Raw genomic sequence first — 22,378 nt, 5'->3', positions numbered from 1 at the left:
TAAAACCGTTAAACCATAAATAGAGTAAAAAACACAAAATGAAAATAACCCCCAAAATAAATAAAGTATATTTTAATTTCAAATCATAAAATTTCCAACATTATACTGATCATCTGAGATATTGATCGGCTGCTATCAGAAACTACTAGATTCTAATTTCCCACTCTTAAGTTAGAGTGTTAGACCTACATGCAAATAACCCATGATTTGATTTCTAGTTGAAGACCCAATTAGCATCTTCAATTAATAAAAACCCAGTTAAACTCAGCCAAAACAACAAATCAATGCAAATGGGCAGTAAACAATAAAGCATACAGTTCCAATTACAAGAACAGTCTTCCAGCTACAACCAAACCCAAAAAAGATTGTCATGTGCCTTGGCCAAACTGGAACACCATAATTGACATATGCAGAGTTTGAAGCCAACCCCATCATCCCAAAACAGGTATCAATCATTCATAACTATCTTGAAAAGAAAACAAACCTAATAGCAATATTGCCACACAAATTGCTTTAAGGTTTGTCTTCTAAATCTCTGCCCTCCGTAATTGCATTATATGATTATGATCCAACCGTCCGTCAGCGCATGGACACCGGCAGCGTGAGGTCAAAACTTAAAAATATAGCATGGCAACCACGTGGCTCGAACATGACCGCCTACCTGTACCGCTCCATCACTGAGAGACAACCAGCATCAGTGTTGGGTTTTTCATTCTTTTGAGAGATGACCCATGATTCCTCATCTCTCTGGTTCAAGAAGCAGCACCCACAAGCGAATTTTTCTTATTTTATTCAATTTGAAAGTATTCATATTAACAAGCTTGCTAATTCTGCATCTCAATCCGCACCACCGACGACAACTCGCGCGTCGTTGTTCATGTACGCAAAAGAGGAAAAGTTTACCTCACAGTTAGGAGAAACGAAGCAAGTGAAGCCTCTCTAGCTCCTCCGCTGCCTCCCTGAAGCTGCTCTGGAATTAACCGGAGATTGGTGATCTTGAAATCCTGAGCAATCTCCCTCACAAGCCTCTGGAACGGCAGCTTGCCGATCATCAGAAGCTCCATGCATGCTCTTCTCTTTAACTTTAGTCTTTAAAAAAGGAAAAAGTAAAGCTGGAAAGGAGCACAATCCTCATGTCTCACTCACTTGCGTTCTTTCTTTTTTTTCTTTTTTCTGGTCGTAGTTTGTTATAAATCCAAGATGTAGGCAGCTGACTGTTGAGAAGATCGAGAAGCCAAACTTAGCCATCGATTTGACCTCTTCTAGTAACAAACTCAGCTGTAAAATATTTTTTCAACCAGTGCGTTTTCCAACAACTGGAGCCATACATATTTCTTTTACCTAATCTGGCAATCTCAGGCATCCAACGGCTGAGAACCAATGATACCAACCCTACCCAGTCAGCCATCAATACATATCATATCATGAGAGAAGGCATCTCTTAGCTGCAGAATGCAGACTTGTTGTCTGATTTTTTCTTTTTCTTTTGCTGTACGTCTTCGGCTCTGGACTCTACACAAGCATGGATTTGGTCTTCACTAATTTTCGTCATTCGATTTCATCTAATACTCATTAAAACTGATGCGTTGACGCATTTTCTCATCAACAACTTCATCGAAAGGTATAATTTCCATCGATCTTAATTCAAGGTCTCATACAGGCCTTGACGATTTACAGAGGGCCAGGATCTGATTGATATAATTTATTGCAAGTTTTTGTTTTTTCTTTTCCGTACAATTCTCTTCTCTGCAAGTGCAAGTAGGGTGGCCAGCGATCAGGAACCACTCAGGGCCGGCCCTGTGAGTTTGGAGGCTCAAGGCGAGAAAAAATTCGAGGCCCCAAAATTCAACTGCTACATGCCTTGGACAATGGCAAGTTCATCAGGTTGGTTCCATAAGGTGAAATGCAGCAAGGATCTTCATTGTTTCTCACTCTGCAATCCAATACCATCAAGCCATGATACAACTTTGGCTGCTCGGATGTCATATCCCTCAATAAAAGGGGGACCTCAAAAGGTAAAAGAGAAGAAGAAAAGGTCATTCATATTTAAGTTACATCATATACAACCAAAAACCACACAAAAGAGAACAAAACAAGCCATTACATATGGAACACTTTGGTATGGCTCTGTGGACTTTGGTGTTTCTCACCCTCTCTATAACCTCAGAAAATTCTAAAATTAAAAGCTTAAAGCTGCTTAGCATTAAGCCTAAAGAGTCATTCATGCTCCATTTCTCTACGCAATCATAGTTTCCAGTGTGAAACATTATATCATAGACTAATATATATGAAAAGCATTATCTAATTATCTACTGAAAACCTGAACGTGGGGTGTAAATGGCAAGGTCAGGCCACCCATTGCTCCCATTCCAACAGCTCGAATCACCACTTTGCAAACCCATATAGCTCTCTGGATTCCCATTGCTCTGGACCTCCAAACCCGGATTCGAATTCAACCCATGTCCTGATGAATCGACCACATTCTCCCCAAAATCACTAGTACAAATTCACAATAGGCTGTCCTACCCAATATTGCTCTAATAACCTCCTGCCCTATGGGACATAAGGAATACAAGATTTCTTCAACCATTGCTTCACAGAGCTAGTCGAAGTGGGAAGCACCATTTTGCTACATAAACCATTCTCCATAAATCAGTCTAATCATATCCTGACTCAGATATACTTGGGCCCCAAATCTACAACTACTCCGTTAAAGGGCCCAACACAAGTCCATAAAAATCCCAATTCTAAGAAATCTTTTGTTTCTCTATGGCATCATTTAATTTCGCAGGTTCTCCAATACTGGGCGAGATAAGGCCCAAAGCGTCTTAGCACGTGCCAATCCCCATGATTTCCTTCCTTGACCAAGCCAAGCAAAACCCCCCAAATCCAATATATTAATTACTAATTCCCTCTTGAAGAAGCCCAATTGACTGTTGGAGGGGAGGGAGAAAGCAGAAGAAAAACCGGAAAGCTTCTCAGGCCACCGCCGGCGACGTCACCGTTGTTCGCTCGCTTTGTGTGGTCTATACTCTATATGAAGCTGCTAGTGAAGTAATGAAAACGAATGTCAAGGGTTTTAATCATGCTGGATTTTGTTATGGCCGGTTAAAACTATTTATTAAAACGTGGATGCATGATTAATTGGGTATGGTTAACCTGATAGGATTAGGAAATAGGGCATGGGAAGATCACGTCGATGAGGTTTCTTTTATATTTATATACGTGGTTATTGCAGGAGAGCAGTGTGGCTACTGTGGAGCCTGGACTTGTAGGTGTTTGGCAAAAGGCACCCTTGATTGATTCATCTTTTTATGTATCTTCTAGTGTTGATTCGTGATCAAGGCATAATTAGGGCCCCTATTTTGGGATATTCTTAGCATAATGTACATTTTTTATTTATTTTAAAGGTGCTGGTGTATCTGCTTTGAACTTTCAGAGGCCTTCCCATAATGCTCAGTGTCGGCGCTCATCTATAATTTTAATATATTTAGACTGCTGATTTGAGAGTAGATCTATTTTACTGGTATCTCATACAGACTGGATTCATTTTGCAGGGTAAACGTGGTACCGGAAAACAACCGTTTCAGCTTCCTGATTTCATTGCTGCAACTGGAATTGATAAAATTAGACAGGTAAATTGGTCATGGGGCTTTTTATTTTGATTATTCCTATTTAGGTCACCTATTTGCTTGTTATATTTAAGTAATTTGTCTGTGTAACTCGTTATAATTAGGTCATCCACACGTGGTTCGTACAGCTGCTAGTATCCATTCTAAAAGTTCCCATAGTCATTAATGGCATTTCTGTTCTGTATTATTTGAAGCAATCATGCATAACATTGATCTGATGTACCATACTTGCGTTAGTTACCTAGATAGGTTTTGAATGCAACAACTAGGCAACTTTGGCATACATGCATGCTAGAATATAATTGTGGTTTCTTTTGTGCTCTTCCTTTCTTTATCTGGCAGGGTTGAACTTTTTAAAGATGCCCACTTCGATATTTGTTTGTCTACTGCAGGCATACATTGAAAAAGAAGATAGTAAGAAGTCGAAGCAAGTGCAACGAGAATGTATGCAGCCAAAGATGGGCAAAACAGATATTGATTATCAGGTTTGCCTTCAATATATTTGGCATCAAGTCTTTGGACTCTTATTTTAATGCTCTTATGTAATGTTTTATTAATAAGATTATGGCTATCTGTGTTTTAGGTTCTTCATGATGCCTTTTTCAACTACCAAACTATGCCAGAGCTCACAACACTTGGTGATCTGTACCATGAAGGGAAAGAGTTTGAGGTATTATCCGTGCTTCAATAATATTCTTGCTCAAGAATATGTCTCTGGTGTTGGTAAAATTTATTACTCGTCTTTTTGCATTCTTATGATGGAGTACTCATGCATAGCCAAGTAAATGAAGAAAACACTTCAAGCAAATAATTCCTTTTTCTATAATTGTACTATTTTTCCTTGTGAAAGTGCAACTTCATGTTGTTGATGTTGTTTCCTTTTTTCTTTTTTCTTTTTTTCAGGTAAAATTAAGAGAGATGAAGCCAGAATTGCTGTCATATGAACTGAAAGAAGCACTTGGTATGCCAGATGGTGCTCCTCCGCCATGTCTCATTAAATATGCAGGTGAAACAGCAAATATCCTTTGTTCTCTTTAGCTCTGGTTTTTGAACCGTATGTTAATGCTTGGTATTGTCTTAACTGTTGTATTTCTATTCCAGAGATATGGTCCCCCTCATTATATCCACATTTGAAAATCCCTGGACTGAATGCTCCCATCCCCACCGGAGCTAGCTTTGGTAATCATGTAGGTGGCTGTGGAAAGCCTCTGTTTAAGAAGTTTTTTGAAGTGCTCGGCATTTCTATCATATGTACGGGATCTAAACTTCTTTATTCAATTATTGATTTTTTACTAACAGCTTTTCTTTGGTTTCTTAATACTATGGCCAACCATTGTATGGCGACGTGTTTGGTGTTCAGCAACAAGATCAGCCTAATTATGAGGTATGGCTTGTGATTTGGACAATCAGGTTTCACTAGTAGAATGGCGCCTACAAAGTTGTAATTGGCATTAGACTGTATCATTTGCATATTATATAACGTTACATTTCTGTTCCTTCTGAAATTTAGGAAGAGCCAGTTGCTATTGGGGTGATTTGGAGAGAGAGGAAGAAGAGGAAGAACCGATGGAGGGCGAAGATCTAGAAGATGGTATTGAATCTGTAGGGATCGAGCTCGTCTGCAGTGAGAAGCCTGCAGTTTTGGTGAAGTTAATAAAATCTCCTTCCTCCAAGTAATCTAATGTCTTTGGAAAGAGCCACGTCTGCCAAATATATCTAGGGTATTTCCTTCTTAACTGTGGTGTCGTTAAACTGCTTCAGAATCCCAAAAAAAAAAAAAAAAAAAAAAAAAAAACTGAACATTCCCAATCAACTGCGTTCTGGGCAGAGAGGGGAGATGAAGGTGCAAAATAAAACTGTTCATAAACTTCTTTCAGGTAATGATAACCTAGTAAGAGAAAGGGAACCTAGATACCTTGCTTTCCAGCCATTTTCCAAGATATATTGCAATCAAATACGCAATCATCATTACATAAGCGAGAAGAATCTACCCCAGTTAAGTTTTTTTTTTTTTTTTCTTTATCATATTAAATTCTTAATTCTTCAAAACTTATCTTTCTGGACAAAGAAAACATCAAGCAGATTTGAATCTCAAGAGCCCTCTTAATGATTAACTGATATAGTTTTAGGGATAAAAACCAGATCATCTTGCAATTCAAATCTGAAATTCTTTTCGTGATAGAAATTGGGGAAGAGATAAAGAAAGGACCAGAGGAGAGAGAGTTTTAGCATTCGTTCTTCATTGAGGCTTCCAAATCCAGTTCATCATTCAGGGGGAAAAAACGATGGATTATTGGATTAATTCTTGAATTTTCTGAGAGAGTTAACGGACTAACGGCAGCCTAACGTTGATTTAAGAAGGAAGGCAACTAACAATCTAATGTTAGCTGACGTGGCTTTTGCATAACCATTGGATGATCCTAGAGATCAGGATTTAATGAACTTCACCAAAACTGCAGGCTTCTCAATGCAGAGGAGCTCGATCCAATCTGTAGATACTAGATAGCCTTTCAAGGTATCTTTGTTTATTTCCCATTTTCATTTTGTTTTAATATCCTTGTAAAGTTCCTTATTTTGTAGTTCCCTTTGTAGTTTAACATGCTGGTAATTTTGAGAGAACTCTTTTTTCCTTGGGTCATTTGCACTTGAGGTAATTTTCTGAGTTGTTCAATTTTTCTAACAAACTTCCGCACTTCCTTCTCAGTACTCCCACTGGCAATGAGAAACCTGATGTCATTGACCTTCACAAGCAGCAGAGAAAGGAGCCTGAAACTCTGAAAGACCTTTATACCAAGTAAGTACGATGGCAGACACTTTCTTTAACGACTAACACGTGTTGTCGGTAGCAATCTAAAAGGATGGATATTCTGAGAGGTCATAAAGCATATAAAGTGGATGTTACTACAACCTGAAGAGTTAGAAGCTATGGAGAACGTCTTGCCTGAAAAGTAACTTTGAGTTTCAAATTTTTCCACTATGCCTTGTAATGTTTTCCACAGGTGTGAACAAGCAAGGGGGGAGAAGAAGCTGCGAAGTCAGCGAGAGGATTTCAGTGACGTGGTTGCGGAGGTGGTGTGTGCCTCTCGGGTGAGGTTTGTTTTCAGTTACCTTTGTTTTCCATAAAATTATAATAAGATCTTTTAAGTTTGTTTTCAGTCGAAGAAGAGGAAACGTAAGATGCCATACATGAGAGATCTGAGTTCTATCAAGTTTTGCAAGAAGCCAAGCAGATTACAGGTGACGGTTACAAGAATAGCGGGGAAGTGAACAGGTACCAGACGACATTCAGGGATAGATGTAGACGTTTTGGGCAGGGTGTGTTTTGAGATTTATAGAGGGCCAGTGGTGTTTGCGTCCTAGTTGTATTGGATAGTAATGAAAATGTGATATTAACCTTTTTGGGGTATGATCTCTAATAACCAGCAGCTAAAGCCCATATTCTATTGACACTACTCAAATAGTTTCAACAAACTTATATTTCTACTGTAAAATTGCGGCAGGTGTGTGATATTTCATCCGTCCAATACTGCTGTTAAAGTTTATTTCCCGTCTAGTAGCATTTTGTGTTTTGTGTTTTTTTTTTTTTTTTTCCATAACCTTTCCAGTTGATGTGGTTTCTAGTTTCTACATGCTACTAGACTGAAACCATTGAATGAGGGAATTGCGGAAGATCTTCTGTGAGAGTGCTTAGCAGGGATGTCCTAGTTTGCTTCTCAGCCTCCAACCCAACTGTAAACTATAATGCCGACAACTGCAAGAGCCATTCCCATCAAGTTCTTAAATGTGAGCGCTGAATCAAAGAGAAGCCACCCCAATGTCAAGACACAGACAGTCTTCATGTGGCCTAAAATGAATAAAACCTGGAATGACACGGCTGAGAATCTTCCGATGCAGAGGTACCGACTGATGTTGCAGAATACTGCTAGGGAGCAAAAGAGCATTATGAAAGCAAATGCACCAGACGTCATCTTGTAATCTGTTAAAAATTTTCCAGTAAGAAAGTAAACAACAAATGGACCAAGAATGAGAAGGGAGATAGCTTGAATTGGAGCCGTCTTTCTGAGCAAACAAAAGAGCCTACTGAGTATTTCTTCTGTAATGAACCTATTGAAATTTGTTGTAATGATGTACACAAGATGGCCACACAAGCACAGAGAAAACCTTTGGCATTAACTTTAACATCGGTGACGGTACATATGCCCACACCTATTATCACCACTGCCACAGCAATCTTGACTTCCCTTGAGAAATTTTTACCATACCATTAATCCACTCGATCACAGAGACCACCGGAATCATGCTCAACTTCGATATCTGATAAAAGCCGACAGAGTTTAAGCATGAGACTCAAGTTCATCCCTGTAATTGAGGCATTGGCTACAAGTGAGAACCAAATAAGTTCCCAATGAGGAACATGTTTCGATGCTGAGTACCCAGATGCATTCGATATGAAACCAACCAATGCAGTAACAGAGAAGTGGCTCTCAGTCAAAGTTGTAGCAAAACCAAAAGCAAAGCGAGCGGGAGGCATATGCTGCTTGTTGGCCATGATAATGCCCATGGAGCTCACAATATTCATACCCCATGCTCCCACATCGGAAACTCTCAAAACAAGCTGATCAACAAAAACCTCCCTCCCTCCCTCTCGCTTTTTTCCCAATCTATAAAATAAAGGGAGGTAGAGACAGAGTGCAGGCTATGCTCTCACCTCCGGCCCAGAAAGAGAGATATATACACGATATCTTCTGCATATGTAAAAATACACCAAACCAAAAAGAAAAGGAAAAAAAAAAAAAAAACTAAATTAAACCAAACATCAGATAGATTTTGATACTTATCCAGACAAGTTTACTGTCTTACACAACATTCCCATAAAATTAAGGTACAAAACAGAACAGTCTAAACTAAGCCATGAGATATCCCCACAACACTTATGTAGTTATAATTACATCAAGCCAGAAGTACTCGGGTTCATTTGCGAAGCTTACGGATATCCAACGCTGCAAATCAATCAAAAACCAAATGTAAGACAAAGAAGTTAATGTCACATAAGAGTCCTATCCTCAATGTTGAAATAGAAACAGGTTGAAGAGAATAAAAAAAAAAAACTAAAATAGAAACAGTTGATTAACAAATGAATATGTAAAGACTTGGACTTTTTAACACAAAATTAATCGGACCAAGGCCACGTTTGGTACACAAGATAGGATTAGATTAGTTAACCTGTTTGAATAGGGTTGGATTTGTAAGAGGTTAAGATAGCTGCTAATCCTAATCTTATCAGTTGTTTGATACAAAATTGGATAAGGATAAGGTTAAGATAGCTAATCCGATGAAACAAACGCTGCCTAAAAGAAGAATCAAAGAAGATTGCTAACGATGAAAGACTCAAAAAGAATTATATCAGTAATCTGGAAAAAAAAAAAAAAATAACAATGAAGTGGGGTTTATGGCCTAATTATTTAGGGAGTCCTAGTCCCATCATAGAGAAGGAAGTGGGCCGGGGATGTATTATATTTTTAGAAGCTTAGCTCCGCTTGGAGTGAAACTTTTCTCTTTTTCTTTTGGTATTTAACCTTGGAGTGAAACTTGTACTATTATTATTCTATATATAAAGGGTGAGTTTACTGTTACACTGTTCATTAGAGTTGGAAAAGGCGTGTTTGTACTCAATGTTCGAGGAGAATATCAAGCTGGTGGAAAAGTCGATTTCGTCCTTGCTTTTGTTAGTGTTGGATAGGTATCACGATCGGGAATTGAGTGGTTTACATCAACATCAGAAAGAGCGAAAGAAGAGAGAGGAAAGAAGAGAGGAAAGGAGACGATCTCGGTGACAATAGACCGGTTGCAAGGTATTGGATTTGTGGCTTGAATCGTTCTGTGTTTTTTGTTATTTCGAAATAGATCTCATGTAAGAAGCTTTTGATTGTGAATTGATATGTTTTTTTTATTTTTATCATCTGTTGAATATTTGGGCTTTCTATTCTGATGTTTTTTTTTACTTTTGAACAGCTGTGAAACTCGAATTGTATTGCTAATCTCAGAATACATAGTTGTACTGTAAACAAATAGAACAGGTTTGATTTCTAAAGCAAAACCTGTTTTTACTATTGTACTTCCAATTTTTATGTGCTACAATTTTTATTGAATTATTTGTTGTTCTTAGTTTTCAACTAATATCAATTTTTATCTTCTGCAGATTCTGTGGGTTCTACAGTTTCAGATCCGGGTAGCTCGATCCGAATCTCTACAATTTTTATTGAAAGAGATTCGGATCGAGCTAGCAGCCAAGTATTCTTCCTTGTCCCAAAAAGGGGGAAACTGCTCAAAGAGAAGGAATAGGAGAAGATTTGCAGCCATTCACCAAGAAAAACGATATCGCCAATAAACCAGATGAAAAGGAAAAGAAAAACAAAGGTGAGGGAGGTATAGGGATGACCATGGAAGGAGAGCAGCAAGGATCTTGGCCTCATTGTTGGAAGATTCAAACTGAAGAGATGAACTGAGCTAAAACCAGAAAATTAAAACAATGGAAAATGAAAAAAAAAAACGGAAAAACAGGGACAGAGCCCAAACAGAGGGGCCGCCCCCAACTCTCAAGCCTTCGATCTTGATCTAGAGGGATCAAGATCTGAGCTAGAGAGGAGGGGGAGGGAAATGGAATGTCTAATGTTTTTTCACCCGGAGAACTAATTGGATTGCTGCGAGCTGAACGAACGGGGCGCGCTTTAGAAGAAGTGATTTGTTACCGAGCCATATTATTAGGAATAACGAAAGCATCTCTAAATACTCAAAATTTCATATCCGAAGCAAGTTTTCAAGAAACTGCTCGAGTTTTAGCAAAAGCTGCCCTCCGGGGTCGTTTCGATTGGTTGAAAGGTCTGAAAGAGAACGTTGTTCTAGGAGGGAAGATACCCGTTGGTACCGGATTCAAAGGATTCGTGCACCGTTCAAGGCAACATAACAACATTTCTTTGGAAACCAAAAATAAGAGTTTATTCGAGGGGGAAATGAGAGATATTTTGGTCCACCACAGAGAATTATTTGATTTTTACATTTCAAAAAATTTACATGATACATCAGACCAATCTTTTTTCGGATTTAATAATTCCTAAGAGTGAATGAGTCCTTTGACGGCCATTTGATTTAGCAATAGTAATAAAGAAAGAGAATAGCGAAATAGTAATAAAGATAATAGCGAATGGAAAGAAACGAACGGTTTGCATCTATATCAACGGCCAATTTCCGTTAGAAAAGAAGGTTTCAGATATGTTTTCTCTCTCTAACACTTAGAGAGAGAAGCTCTGCCTCAGACGTGGCCCTAATGGGCATCATCGTAGAGGGGCATCCTTTCTCTAGCTCTCTCTCTCCTATGTTTGGGTCGGGTTTACTGTCGACTATAAAATACAGGTTCCTATCTCCAAAATTTCTTACAAAAATGTTTTCGTTTTATTTTATTTTTATCAAAGAAAATCACCATTTATATCAACTTCATGACGCATTTCAACCTAAATAAAGATAACATTCTTCTTCGAGGAAATCAATCTCTTCCCTTCGTTCGTCCGGCGACGCGTCCCTTGGACGTCGTCGTCGGACGGGCCACCGTCAATACGCTTTCTTGTTGGCCTGGTGTGGTGTTTGGGGTCTGGTTGCTAGGTTCAGAGATCAATTAATGGTGTTGAGAGCTTCAATGGCGGACGGGAGAGTGTATTTCGTTGTGGGAGATGAAAGTAGGCGGGTCGAAGGGCTAATCGGTGTGTGGGATCAGATCGGATTGCCATGGCTGCCGGAGTGTGGTTTAGTTGCAGGTTCGATCCGGTTTGGAGAAGGAGAGGTACCGGTTGTGATGTTTGGAGTGGGAGGCTTCAGATCAGGTTGGGGAGGCGTTCGATTATGGCGGTTGCGGCTTGTAGTGATGACGGCATCGCTACTAGTAGTTTGGATTGGTTGCCGTTTCGATCTACCATGGTCGCTGCGCTTGGATCTGGTTGCAATTTCGATCTGGTATGGACATGTTTGGATAGGAAGACTCCAGATCGGGTTGTGTGGGCGATGTTGGTGGTGGGCCGGTGGCCGTGTTTTTCCAACAATGGCGGTAGCGACCTGTGGCGGTGGTGGCGGCAGCAGCGATGATGAAGGTTGGGCTGGGCCTTTGGACTGTTCTCTCAATACTGATGATCGATTGTGGACTTGGACCGTGACTCCCTGACTCTGGGCCCATATTGGGCTAATGGTGATGTTTCTTTACTTTATTTATTATGGTTTTTCCTTTTAGTAGGATGTGGCTTAATGCCGGTAATAAGTCCCTATCGAGTTGTGGTAGGGCGACGTGGGCTCTGTCCCGGACTGCACACCTTGTGTGCCTTGTCTGCTCTGGTTAGGCGGCGAGCTCCTTGTTTAGTCAAATGGTCGCAACCTCTCTGTAGCAGGATGAAACTAAGTGTCACCGGATTAGTTTTCCGGTGGCAACATAGTGGGAAAGCTGATAGTACTAGTAAATTATGGCTCCGCGTGAGCAATATCTTTCCGGTATGTCATCACCTTTGTAAAGCGAATAGAGTAGCCAAATGTGCACTCTTCGCTAATTGGTGCATGTTAGAATACATATGTTTTGTGAAGACTCTCGTTATTATCTCGGGATGTTCTTCTTATGCTTATTGTAATTTGGGGTTCAGGTATCATGTCCCCCCCATGTATTCTGAAGTTTCATTAATGGTCAAGGCTTAAGGGCAGCCATACTGGCCCTATTTCAAAAAAAAAAAAAAAAAAAAAAGATAACATTCTTCTTCACAATGAATTTAGCTATTTCTTGAACTACCTTAACGCATTTATTTTGTTACAAATTTTTCGTGGTTGCCCGCGACTAAAAATTCATTGTCACTCTTACTCACTTACTCATCTAGACATCATTGAACCTAAATGCAAAAGAATTGTTTAAACAAGCAAGGATGCGGCGTAATTTTTGTTTCCGGGTTTGATGTCTCCGTCATTGAACCTCTATGACTAGGGTGGGTTAGGGTATAATTGTTTTTGCCAAACGTGAGAGATCTGAGTTCTATCAAGTTCTGCAAGAAGCCGAGTGTGATTTGAGATTTATAGAGGGCCATCTTAGTTGTATTGGATAACATATATATAGAGGGCCATCATACATGAAAATACATGGAACCAAATAAACTATATTAAACCAAACATCAGATAACATAAATAGATATTGACAAGTTCATTCTCTTAGGCAGCATTCCCATTCAATTAAGGTACAAAACAGTCTCAACAAACATTAAAAATCCTCACTACATTATAACTATAGCCAAAAGTACTCTCAAAGATTCACATTATGATGGGTTCATCTGTTCCGATTCAGGCCTGCAAATCAATCAAAAACCAAAGAAAAGACAAAGAAGTTAAAGTGTGTTTGGATAAGGGAAAAAATGATGGAATTTAATTGAAAGTGAGGATTTCATAATTCCTAAAAGCCAATTCCCTCGTTTGGCATTATCAGATTGGAATTTTAAATTTCTCTGCGGAAAAAAACGAAGGAATTCGTTATTTAAATTTCTCGCTTCAATTTCCACCAAAATAGATGTCATTTACGAATTCCTTTGCAGTATTCAATTTTTATTTCCAAAACAAGACTTTTTTCTATTTTATCTTTTTATTTGTTTTAAACTTTCTTAATTTATTACACATTTCAAATCCTAAATAGATGCAACCAAACAATAGAAATTGCAATTAATGGAATTTTAGATTGATGGAGTTAAAGATTCCATCATTTATAAATTCCTACGAATTTTATACTTTTCTCATCCAAACGCACTGTTAATGTCACATAAGAATCTTGCAATAATTTTCAGAACAGCACATCAAACACAAGCTAGCTTTATGTCAAATCTTGCAAATCAACCAAGAAGAAGAAACTGGAACAGCAATCAATATCCAGATTTAGCTGTATATTCAGAACACACCGAAAATTAACATAATTGTATACATGTGTTCCTTGATGCAATATCTCCTTCGAAATCGTTGTTAAGCATTCTCCACCTCTCTGCACAGTACAGTGAGCATTTTGTCATACGCGCCTGGTGGGCATACTTATAAACAATCACCTCTGTAATAATTGATTTGCATGTATTGGAATTTCTAAGCAATTTTTGCTGCACATATACTCATATTCCACAAACCAACCTAATAAATTCAAAGCACTTGATGAATTGAATACAGGATGAAAAGAGGTACTTTGTAGGTTAAATGGGGAAATCTAAACTATTAAATGTGCAGAACAATTTGCTCGTAGCAATGCATAATATTATGTAAATCAAATCGAAACAATTCTTTAAGGAGATACTTTGTGTCTATTTTTTGTCAAGAGCACAAAAAATACGAGTATTTTTTGTCACGTTCCTCAATGGTGAATTGCTAGAGTATCTCATCCTTTGTGTCTATTTTTTTCAGCCTAATTCTTTAAGGAGTCCTATTTCAACATAGAGAAGGAAGTGGGCCGAGGGGGGCCCAAAAAAGAATTAAATTCAGTTTGACTCATCAGGAAATTAAATGAATTATTAGAAATCCTAATAAGTTTTATTTTCACCTTATGAGGAACGTGATATGATAGTCATATTTAAGTAATCATAGACCTAGTGCTCTTGAACTTGAACGTTGAGCGTAGAGAAAATTGTCATGATATGATAGTCATATTTAAGTAATCATAATACGTTGTACGGCGGCGGCCGCTGGAAGGGAGCTGATGGTTATTGAACAGCCTAAAGCCCGCGCCGCTGGAAGGGAGCTGATGGTTATTGAACAGCCTAAAGCCCGCAAATGGAGTTTTCCTGTTCCAGGGTTAGGGTTTAGTGCTATGGGAGTTGTCGGAGTTGCGAGCTTGGGTATCTCTTCCTATTCAACTTCCATTCAGGCCGAGGCGCACCGCCTCGATCTTCGTCGATTTGTGCACGAGAAAAAGCAGGCCGAGCTGGCGGAGAACCGAGCCGTGAAGGCTGAGGAGCGGGCCGTGAATGCTGAGGGAAGGGCCGTGAAGGCTGAGGAGAGGGCCGAGGCGGCTCAGAAATGATGGTTTAGCTGGGGAAAGAAGAAGGAGAACTGATGGGCCTTGTTTTTTTTAGAAGAACTAATAGGCCTTATTTTGAGATTTGATGATATTGTTGTCTGCTGCATCTAGCTTACATAGGCTTTTAGACTTTAGTTTGACTGTTAATTGTAATTGAATATGTGGGTTGTTGTCTTTGATGGATGACCTTATTTTGAGACTGAAGTCGTAATCTATTCCTTTGCAGTATTCAATTTTTATTTCCAAAACAAGACTTTTTTCTATTTTATCTTTTTATTTGTTTTAAACTTTCTTAATTTATTACACATTTCAAATCCTAAATAGATGCAACCAAACAATAGAAATTGCAATTAATGGAATTTTAGATTGATGGAGTTAAAGATTCCATCATTTATAAATTCCTACGAATTTTATACTTTTCTCATCCAAACGCACCGTTAATGTCACATAAGAATCTTGCAACAATTTTCAGAACAGCACATCAAACACAAGCTAGCTTTATGTCAAATCTTGCAAATCAACCAAGAAGAAGAAACTGGAACAACAATCAATATCCAGATTTAGCTGTATATTCAGAACAAACCGAAAATTAACAGAATTGTCTACATTTGTTCCTTGATGCAATATCTCCTTCAAAATCGTTGTTAAGCATTCTCCACCTCTCTGCACAGTACAGTGAGCATTTTGTCATACGCGCCTGGTGGGCATACTTATAAACAATCACCTTTGTAATAATTGATTTGCATGTATTGGAATTTCTAAGCAATTTTTGCTGCACATATACTCATATTCCACAAACCAACCTAATAAATTCAAAACACTTGATGAATTGAATACAGGATGAAAAGAGGTACTTTGTAGGTTAAATGGGGAAATCTAAACTATTAAATGTGCAGAACAATTTGCTCGTAGCAATGCATAATATTATGTAAATCAAATCGAAACAATTCTTTAAGGAGATACTTTGTGTCTATTTTTTGTCAAGAGCACAAAAAATACGAGTATTTTTTGTCACGTTCCTCAATGGTGAATTGCTAGAGTATCTCATCCTTTGTGTCTATTTTTTTCGGCCTAATTCTTTAAGGAGTCCTATTTCAACATAGAGAAGGAAGTGGGCCGAGGGGGGCCCAAAAAAGAATTAAATTCAGTTTGACTCATCAGGAAATTAAATGAATTATTAGAAATCCTAATAAGTTTTATTTTCACCTTATGAGGAACGTGATATGATAGTCATATTTAAGTAATCATAGACCTAGTGCTCTTGAACTTGAACGTTGAGCGTAGAGAAAATTGTCATGATATGATAGTCATATTTAAGTAATCATAATACGTTGTACGGCGGCGGCCGCTGGAAGGGAGCTGATGGTTATTGAACAGCCTAAAGCCCGCAAATGGAGTTTTCCTGTTCCAGGGTTAGGGTTTAGTGCTGTGGGAGTTGTCGGAGTTGCGAGCTTGGGTATCTCTTCCTATTCAACTTCCATTCAGGCCGAGGCGCACCGCCTCGATCTTCGTCGATTTGTGCACGAGAAAAAGCAGGCCGAGCTGGCGGAGAACCGAGCCGTGAAGGCTGAGGAGCGGGCCGTGAGGGAGGAGGAGCGGGCCGTGAGGGAGGAGGAGCGGGCCGTGAATGCTGAGGGAAGGGCCGTGAAGGCTGAGGAGAGGGCCGAGGCGGCTCAGAAATGATGGTTTAGCTGGGGAAAGAAGAATGAGAACTGATGGGCCTTGTTTTTTTTAGAAGAACTAATAGGCCTTATTTTGAGATTTGATGATATTGTTGTCTGCTGCAGCTCGCTTACATAGGCTTTTAGACTTTAGTTTAACTGTTAATTGTAATTGAATATGTGGGTTGTTGTCTTTGATGGATGGCCTTATTTTGAGACTGAAGTCGTAATCTATTCCTTTGCAGTATTCAATTTTTATTTCCAAAACAAGACTTTTTTCTATTTTATCTTTTTATTTGTTTTAAACTTTCTTAATTTATTACACATTTCAAATCCTAAATAGATGCAATCAAACAATAGAAATTGCAATTAATGGAATTTTAGATTGATGGAGTTAAAGATTCCATCATTTATAAATTCCTACGAATTTTATACTTTTCTCATCCAAACGCACCGTTAATGTCACATACGAATCTATGAAGGTGAGTACAAAGATATACTTTGTGTCTGTCCTGCAATTGCTTGAATATTAATTTTGGATCTGCTGTTTCGAGTTAGGTGAAATTGATTATTTCCTCGTGTTGGTATAGGGGTGAAAATTTGGTTCCTTGCGGTTATATATTTCATTGCTGGGGCCCCTGGATCTTATGTGTTGTGGTACCGTCCTTTTTGCCGTGTGTTCAGGTATTACTTTCTCTTGGTGATAAATTTGGTTGTTGATATCTTTTGTTGTTAACTACCAAGCTCCAGTTTTACTATTCCCCTGTTAATAAGCCACAAAGAAATTCTCTGAAGCTTGGACATTGTGTTAGACTATAATGAAGCAACTGTTCTCAGAGTGAACATGTTGCAATATGACACTATGTTCTGTTAGTTATGATCAATCAATGTGTTTCAAATAAGTAATACATGCATTGTAGAATTTCCTCTCTCCTGACAATTTATGCTAATGCATGCGTAAGTTTTGAAAGCAAGTGGAATAATGCATTAGCTGTGCTATTGATTGGTATTCTTTCATTTAATCTTCCTGCAGGTCTGAGAGTGCTTTGAAATACAGATGGTTTTTCATGTTTTTGGTAATGTTGTCTCAGATTTCTTTTTGTATTAGGTTTTGTTGTCTCAGATTTCTATTTGATAAAGCTGTCCTACATTTCTTGTTGCAATGTAGGTTTGCAGTTTACTCCAGGAATTTTAGCATAGCCCGTTACTTATATTTTCTTTTCCGTACAGATCCACATTGGCTTCTGCATCTTTGCTGCGGGTGCTCCCCCTATAATGTTCAAAGGAAAATCTCTCATGTATGTCGCTCGAAACATTAATTTGATTACTGAATTGCACAGATTTATACACAATAAAATTGTATAACTAGTGGATGCCTAAGGAATTAAAATTGGGAATATGCTTGAACATTGTTTATCTACTTATGATTTACCTGTTGTGTGCTTTTGGAACAGTGGCATTCTGGCTGCAATTGATATTCGAAGTGATCATGCTTTGGTTAGGGTAAGACTATATAGAAGTCCGCTTATCATTTGACTGTCCATGTACCCTTCACTCATCTGAGATGCCTTCTTTTCTTTTAATGGTGTACAAAACCTATAAGCAGTTGGCATATATAATTTTGTAGTTTTCATAATCGTGTTATAGTATTAAGATCTGATGGCTGATACTGATGAATTTGTTCTGTGTATAGTTGTTCTACTGTATCGGATTCGGCATGTTCTGTCTTGAATCAGTGCTTAGCATCTGGATTATTCAGGTCTTGTTCTCCTTGTCAAATTGTCAAGAAATGATATGCATTATCTTTGGTTCTGTTGCAGCACTTGCTTCTTGATTTCTTTTCACACCTTTTTCTCTTTACATGTGCAGCAAGTATACATGTACGTCCCGGGAAGTGGTAAAGCTGCTCAAATGAAGCGTAAGGGAGCATGACAAGTTGGTGAGGGCAGCAGACAAGTTGGTGAGCGCAGCAGTATAAGGCAAAGAAACATGTATTCAGAAGAAAAAATATGGTGACTCTGTATTGATCTAGATTGTATAGGCCCTTAGCTACAGGATTTGCGGATACAGATGTTTTGCTCGAGCCTTTACTTATTGATTTTACATATTACACAAGAGATCTCATTGCACAAGTTACTTTTTCAAAAATTATGGCAAGTTAAATGATTGAAGCAACAGAAGCAAGGGAAGGTGTAGGGCACTTGGATTCACTCACTCACTTCCTTTATTAATGCCAGTGTTGTTTAATTGTAATTAATTTGTTTCATTACAGTATCCTAAGTATTGCTCTCCTCTGTGAAGCTAATTGCATCCTAAAGGCAATGCAGTTAGCTAGATGCCAATAGGAAACTCATGTCCCAGAATCGCAAAGTTTTGAAGGAACATATATTTTTAATTTTTATATTTATATCATTGAAGGATCTACATTGCAATGTACATACATATATAAGAATTAGATACATGGTAATGAAGACACAAACTGCAATCTCCCACATCAGACCATCAAAATCAGGAGAATTTGCGCAATGCCTGAACGCGAATACTGCAGGGATCACTTCTCCTGTCTTGAAGCTCCTCAGGCAAGACTCCTCAAAATTCTTGAGCTCTAGTATACCAATATTAAGTAATGCCGAAGATGACTCTAGGAAGGGATGACTACTGTCTTCAAGCTCCTCAGGCAAGACTGATATTGCTTAATCTTTGCCTCACAAAATTCCTGAGCTCTAGTCTATCAATATTAAGTGACTTGGCGTATGACTAGAGGAGGTAGAGAGCATTGAGACAATTGTGATAGGAACTGTAACTTGGGATGAATGTGTATGCAATCCTGTTACACATTATATCAGCGAAGCCACCTTTTTGCAGTTCTGACAGACAGTATCTGTTATGACTCTTGAAGAATTAGATTCAATTCTAGAGCACATCTTGCCAGCACGCCCCCCTTCCTACAAACAAAATAACAGGATAGACTTTCTGAGCGTCAATTACTATATTTTCAACTAGAAAAGAAATTATGTCCAAATGAAAGTGATGACCCGACATGTTCAATAAACGAATAGCTACTATCTGTACCATCTAATTGAAAAGGAATAGCAACAAATATTTCCTCAAGGTCATTCCACCTCCAAAACTTACACGTGCACAGAATAAGATCAGAATATCAGAAATTTAATGGGAAATTCTACTACATATCATTCATTCAGCAGAAAAGAAGGGGTATGATTTGGTCACTTTTACAAATGCATGATTTCATTAGACAAAAGGGTCATTCCACCTCCAAAATGGGTTGTGTGCATGTGGAGAATTGTGTTTGGAACTTAGTTCTGCTGAATAAATTCTCATACAAGGGCAGGATTTTGCTTGCCATTATACTCACATGGGCTCATAAGTGAACATCCATCCACATGGACATCCTTAAGGCTGGTGGATTGAGGATACCTTTAGAAGAAGCTGCGGAGTAATTTTGGCACTCCACTTTTTTTCAACAAATTTTACCACTTGCACTCCAGTTTGGAAGTAGTTACATGCGGAGTGCAAGTTGGAAAACCAAAATCACTCACAAAATTGTATAGAACTATTATTATAGAAGTCTACTATCACATCATTGGTGTCAGGATCTAACCTTACAAAGACTGGGAGAATTTTCTGGATCTTTTGCAGGTGCACAGAGCATTGGTTGCAGCACTCCAGCCTGTAATCAAATTAAATATTGAATCACAACTTGTTTTACGGTGAGACATTCATTCACGACTTACAAGAAGAGTGTGTGGTAATACCTTTGCTCTGCCTGAAGATTGACTCCGACCGCTGGAGGTGCTGAAATGGTAGACCGTATCACTGGGCCAAAGACTGCTACTAGCTTCAACAGCATCTCCAATGACACATTTGCATGCCTGTAGATTTGCAAAATTATAAATTTCTGTAAGAAACACAATCCACCACCAAAAATACCATCATGGGAATTTGACATAGACCTTTTATCATGAAGACCATATCAACATGCACATGATTCAATTCAAGTATTAAACTGCATGACTCTTATTGGTCAGGAAGATTTCAAAATGGTATTTATAATATATCATCAAGAATAAATTCTCCCAAGAAATAGTATAAAAGACTAAAACTCCTAATGGCCTCATTTTAATATTAGTTTCTTTCAAAGGTAATCTCTCTATAATCATATCATCTAAAAACGTTAGGAAGCTACAATCTGACTCCCATATTAAAATGGAGTCGTCCTTAATTATTGGAAACAGTTAGCAGAGTAATTTCGTTCCTCTGTCAGTACTCACTATTAACCATACATAGTAGCAATTCTCATGTGTCAGATTTTTACCACTTCCCCCAAAAATTCCTACACTCAAGAGTATCTCATCCATTAAATAGTTACCTCTCAATTTTGCTATCAAGTAAGCCCAGAAGCACAGGCAGCAAACACGAAAAGAGATCTAATGTCAGAATATCCATTTTCTCCAGGAGAACACTAATCACATCTGCTTGTACCTGCACCATGATCAGATCATTATTAGAAAACCAAATATGGAGAGAAAAACACCAGACCTTTAAGACCACCGGAATCAGTACAAGTAACACACGAAATTATCCAAAAAATACCCACCGAATGATCTGGCAGCTTTCTGATAGCACTGATAGCACCCTTAATATCATTTCGTTCCCAAAAATGCCTCACCACCTGCAGTTTGCACAAAGGGGGCAGCGTCAGAGAAATATTCAAGTAATTCAAATATGACTCATCACAGCAGAGAAAGATATGCAATACTATGACATTGCACCTATACATTAGTCCAGCGTAAAATCATTACAATAAAGGAAGCAATTCACATGCCATTAATAGTACGCATTAGTATAGAATACTAGATTGGAGCAAATCTGAAAACAAAATACAGGCTTCCAACACTTTACAAGCTTATGTGGTAAAGTTATCGTTATTAGGTTGCAGTCTCAACAAAACCTTTATTTCAGAAAAGTTTAGTAACAGATTGTGTCATTACTCATGAATGACACGAACATGCACCAAAAGATATATGTACCTGCAGTTTTGTCAGGCGGGATCGAAGGGTACTTAGGAATGCATCATGAGTTTGCACCAGATCTTCAGCAGGATCATTGTTTGCAGATGACATGTGCCTCCCAGAAATTTGAGGTTCTTCTTCTCGCTAACCAAACAAGAAATACAGATCATGTTCCAGATTGATACAATAGCGATATGCACATGACAATTAATATTAAGGTTCTTATTCTTCTGCATTTCTCTAAAGGTCTAAGCTAGTATACTAACTTCATATATTAAATACCATATATGATCATATATTCAATACCATATAAGTTAAAAATAAACAAACTTCATTAATACATGATCTGATTAAGTGTTCGTTTTCAGCCTGAAGCTTGTATTGCAGTGCTTCTTCTATATTAATTGGAAACTGAAACTTCAAATGTTCTCGATGCCACTACCATGGACAGTTGCAGTTTAGAAAAGCGATGTTTAGGAATAGAAGATACCTGCATGGTGAATGTTTTATCCATTTCATGTATCACGGGACTACATATGCTAGTTGCTTGATCTTCAGGCATCACAGGACTAGATATGCTACTTGCTTGATCTTCAGGTATCACAGTACGAGATATGCTGGTTGCTTGATATTCAGGTATCACGGGACCAAATACGCCAGTTGCTTGATCGTCATTGCTACTAAATCTCTCTCTCCTTTCAAATCTCTCAACCAGGGTGCGAGTCCTTCCTGGTACAACGGCAACTGCCGAAAGTGGAATCTTAAGAAATCAAGTTGCATCCACTACTATGTTATATTGAACTAGAAGTAAGGTAAGCATTAACAAACCTCCATTGACAACTTTAATGGGGCTCACTTCCTTGCTGTTATTGAGGGATCCATTTCCTGAAACATTAACAAAATAAGTCACTACTCACAATAGAAATGTTAAAAACTTAAAAAATAAAGAATAAAAATAACTAAAAAAGAATGAATGAAATAGTAACTGGA

The 22,378-nt window shown here is 38.3% G+C and overlaps 3 protein-coding genes, 2 long non-coding RNA genes and 1 pseudogene across 6 annotated transcripts in view; 3 read left to right on the top strand and 3 right to left on the bottom strand.

Moving 5' to 3' along the window:
• Nucleotides 1-281: 281 nt before the first annotated feature.
• Nucleotides 282-2,663, bottom strand: LOC133733388 (uncharacterized). The gene is made up of 2 exons (XR_009857672.1): nt 904-2,663; nt 282-677 (listed from the first exon to the last, which is right to left on the bottom strand). It is a non-coding gene; the product is annotated as an uncharacterized LOC133733388 (long non-coding RNA).
• Nucleotides 2,664-3,473: 810 nt separating this feature from the next.
• Nucleotides 3,474-5,427, top strand: LOC133729696 (pre-mRNA-splicing factor sap145-like). Of its 2 annotated transcripts, XM_062157259.1 has the most exons (7): nt 3,474-3,635; nt 4,025-4,117; nt 4,216-4,302; nt 4,536-4,638; nt 4,734-4,819; nt 4,993-5,016; nt 5,143-5,427. In XM_062157259.1, the coding sequence occupies exons 2-7, from the start codon at nt 4,079-4,081 to the stop codon at nt 5,215-5,217; spliced, it is 414 nt and encodes a 137-aa protein (XP_062013243.1). In that variant the 5' UTR covers nt 3,474-3,635; nt 4,025-4,078; the 3' UTR covers nt 5,218-5,427. The 2 variants fall into 2 exon arrangements, with proteins under 2 accessions (XP_062013243.1, XP_062013242.1); XM_062157258.1 differs by having other exon boundaries at nt 4,734-5,016; nt 5,143-5,277.
• A 922-nt stretch (nt 5,428-6,349) lies between these two features.
• Nucleotides 6,350-8,607, bottom strand: LOC133731383 (UDP-rhamnose/UDP-galactose transporter 3-like; annotated as a pseudogene).
• A 704-nt stretch (nt 8,608-9,311) lies between these two features.
• Nucleotides 9,312-10,662, top strand: LOC133729691 (uncharacterized). Its single transcript, XR_009856463.1, has 3 exons — nt 9,312-9,484; nt 9,645-9,709; nt 9,832-10,662. It is a non-coding gene; the product is annotated as an uncharacterized LOC133729691 (long non-coding RNA).
• A 6,686-nt stretch (nt 10,663-17,348) lies between these two features.
• On the top strand, nt 17,349-18,487 carry LOC133729690 (secretory carrier-associated membrane protein-like). Its single transcript, XM_062157256.1, has 5 exons — nt 17,349-17,431; nt 17,586-17,653; nt 17,810-17,858; nt 18,049-18,114; nt 18,225-18,487. Exons 1-5 carry the CDS (start codon nt 17,423-17,425, stop codon nt 18,285-18,287), a joined length of 255 nt encoding a protein of 84 aa, XP_062013240.1. The 5' UTR covers nt 17,349-17,422; the 3' UTR covers nt 18,288-18,487.
• Nucleotides 18,488-18,726: 239 nt separating this feature from the next.
• The window catches only part of LOC133731382 (katanin p80 WD40 repeat-containing subunit B1 homolog KTN80.2-like), a 7,854-nt gene continuing 4,202 nt past the window's right edge, over nt 18,727-22,378 (bottom strand). Inside the window, exons 11-18 of the mRNA XM_062158767.1 lie at nt 22,217-22,297; nt 21,879-22,132; nt 21,407-21,532; nt 20,974-21,048; nt 20,746-20,858; nt 20,132-20,248; nt 19,978-20,046; nt 18,727-19,300 (exon numbers count right to left, since the gene is read on the bottom strand). Of these exons, the coding sequence (XP_062014751.1) occupies nt 19,240-19,300; nt 19,978-20,046; nt 20,132-20,248; nt 20,746-20,858; nt 20,974-21,048; nt 21,407-21,532; nt 21,879-22,132; nt 22,217-22,297 (896 nt within the window). The 3' untranslated portion in view covers nt 18,727-19,239. The remainder of the gene's footprint in view (nt 19,301-19,977; nt 20,047-20,131; nt 20,249-20,745; nt 20,859-20,973; nt 21,049-21,406; nt 21,533-21,878; nt 22,133-22,216; nt 22,298-22,378) is intronic.

This window comes from Rosa rugosa, chromosome 2, assembly GCF_958449725.1.
Source record: "Rosa rugosa chromosome 2, drRosRugo1.1, whole genome shotgun sequence".
In the NCBI taxonomy this organism is placed as follows: domain Eukaryota; kingdom Viridiplantae; phylum Streptophyta; class Magnoliopsida; order Rosales; family Rosaceae; genus Rosa; species Rosa rugosa.
The sequence above is the reverse complement of the archived record's forward strand: the minus strand, read 5'-3'. Positions and strand labels throughout refer to the sequence as shown.

What these genes read in the sequence shown, in the direction of transcription:
- LOC133729696 (XM_062157258.1), top strand. Translation starts at nt 4,079, where the DNA reads ATGCAGCCAAAGATGGGCAAAACAGATATTGATTATCAG. An exon ending in AAACAGATATTGATTATCAG is followed by an intron (nt 4,118 to 4,215) that starts GTTTGCCTTCAA and finishes TCTGTGTTTTAG; the next exon opens with GTTCTTCATGATGCCTTTTT. An exon ending in AAGATCAGCCTAATTATGAG is followed by an intron (nt 5,017 to 5,142) that starts GTATGGCTTGTG and finishes TCTGAAATTTAG; the next exon opens with GAAGAGCCAGTTGCTATTGG.
- LOC133729690 (XM_062157256.1), top strand. An exon ending in TTCAAAGGAAAATCTCTCAT is followed by an intron (nt 17,654 to 17,809) that starts GTATGTCGCTCG and finishes CTTTTGGAACAG; the next exon opens with TGGCATTCTGGCTGCAATTG. An exon ending in GTGATCATGCTTTGGTTAGG is followed by an intron (nt 17,859 to 18,048) that starts GTAAGACTATAT and finishes TTCTGTGTATAG; the next exon opens with TTGTTCTACTGTATCGGATT.